Source organism: Lolium rigidum, chromosome 7, assembly GCF_022539505.1.
Source record: "Lolium rigidum isolate FL_2022 chromosome 7, APGP_CSIRO_Lrig_0.1, whole genome shotgun sequence".
NCBI lineage: Eukaryota > Viridiplantae > Streptophyta > Magnoliopsida > Poales > Poaceae > Lolium > Lolium rigidum.
In genome coordinates, this window is record NC_061514.1 from 234906273 (window position 1) to 234907827 (window position 1555).

General features: G+C 61.0%; 1 protein-coding gene across 1 annotated transcript; it reads right to left on the minus strand.

Annotated features, from left to right (window-relative positions):
- Positions 1 to 51: 51 nt before the first annotated feature.
- LOC124672550 (putative cyclin-dependent kinase F-2) lies at positions 52 to 1043 on the minus strand. The gene has a single exon (XM_047208764.1). It carries the CDS (start codon positions 1041 to 1043, stop codon positions 93 to 95), a length of 951 nt encoding a protein of 316 aa, XP_047064720.1. The 3' UTR covers positions 52 to 92.
- Positions 1044 to 1555: the final 512 nt, after the last annotated feature.

The following is a 1555-nucleotide window of genomic DNA, read 5'->3' on the forward strand; positions in this document are numbered from 1 at the left end:
AGTATCATCGACAACTACACCTATCATCAAGGACTAACTGAATCAAGCTAGCTATTGTAGCTGACCACTACACTACACCTAAACCAAGCTAATTAACCGAAGAGAGTGAGAAAGCCAGGGTGCTTGTCTCCGGTGGAAGCAGAGGACTTGTTGAACCAGCGGTGCTGGAGGGCTTCCGCCGCGGTGAGCCTCTGGTCCGGGTTGAAGGCGAGCAGGCCGAGGAGGAGCTCGCGTCCAGCTTCCGAAAGCTCGTCGAAGAACTCCAGGCCGTGCAGCTTCCCCGTAGAGCTGATCTGGTCCCGCAGCTTGGACATCTCGGCGACCATGTCCTCCTCCGTCTCTCCCACGAACAGTGTGTCGCCGGACAGGATGTCCGCCATGACGCACCCAAGCGCCCACATGTCGACGGCCTGGCTGTAGCACCGGTTTCCGGCGAGCTGCTCCGGCGAGGTGTAGATCAAGGTGCCGACGCGGCACGACTCGTACGGCACTCCGGCCGGCTTCTGCCGCGTGGCCGACCCGAAGTCGCAGACTTTGAGCGACCCGAACATGGTGACGAGGACGTTCTCCGGCTTGATGTCGCGATGTACGATGCCGGCTCCGTGCATCTTGTTTGCCGCGTCGAGGAGCTGGCGCATCATGAAGCGGGCCACGTTCTCGTCCGACGGCCTCCAGATGTTCTCGCGGAGGGTTTGGCCGCCGGCGACGAGCTCGGTGACGAGGAAGAAGTCCCCGGTCTCGGCGTCCGTTGCCACGTCGAGGATCTCTAGGATGGACGGGTGGCCGCGGCAGGCGGCGAGGCAGCCGGCCTCGCGGGCGATGGCGCGCAGGTCGTAGCCGCGGAGGCACTTGAGGGCGACCTTCTTGCCGGTCCGGCGGTCGAGCGCCTTGATCACCAGGCCGTGGGCGCCCTGCCCGAGCACCTCCAGCTTCTCGTAGTCGGCGATGCTCCCCCACGAGTAGCGAGGCTTCTTGCCGCCGCCGCCACCGACGCGCGGCCCTTGATCCGTCGCTGGGCGCTTGCGGATCGCGGCCGTCGCCATGGTCTGAGCTTTTCGATCGATCAGAACTCGAGCAGAGAGGCGGGGATGCGTGCGCTATTCCTCTCCAGGAGAGATGGGCTGTGATTCCGAACAAGCGCTAGGGCAGGAGAAGAAGAATTGAGCAATCGACATGGAAAGGAAGGAGATTTATGGGCTGGCAGCGCGCGGCCGTGTCCGACTTGGAGCGGGACTCGAATAGATTGCGTCGCGTTTACGCGGGTGACGCTCCGACAGCTCACCGTTTGAGTGTGGCTTCGTCACGCGCAAGGCAACTCCATCGATGGATCCAGTAATTGTTTTTCACCGTTTGAGGGAAACGCGTCTGCCTCTCACCTCCATGTAGATCGAGCCAGTCGGTGCCGTAATTGTCACGCGGCGTGTGCATGGTGTGTACATTATAATAAGGGCTCCAACCAGTGGCTGGATCCATCGCCTCACTTTTTCTCACATACGCGACGCGAGCCATCTTTTTTATCCGTTCCATTCGCATCGCTGTTTTAAAGTCGCGATCA

Coding starts and splice junctions, on each gene's coding strand:
- LOC124672550 (XM_047208764.1), bottom strand. CDS start 1,043: ATGGCGACGGCCGCGATCCGCAAGCGCCCAGCGACGGATCAAGGGCCG.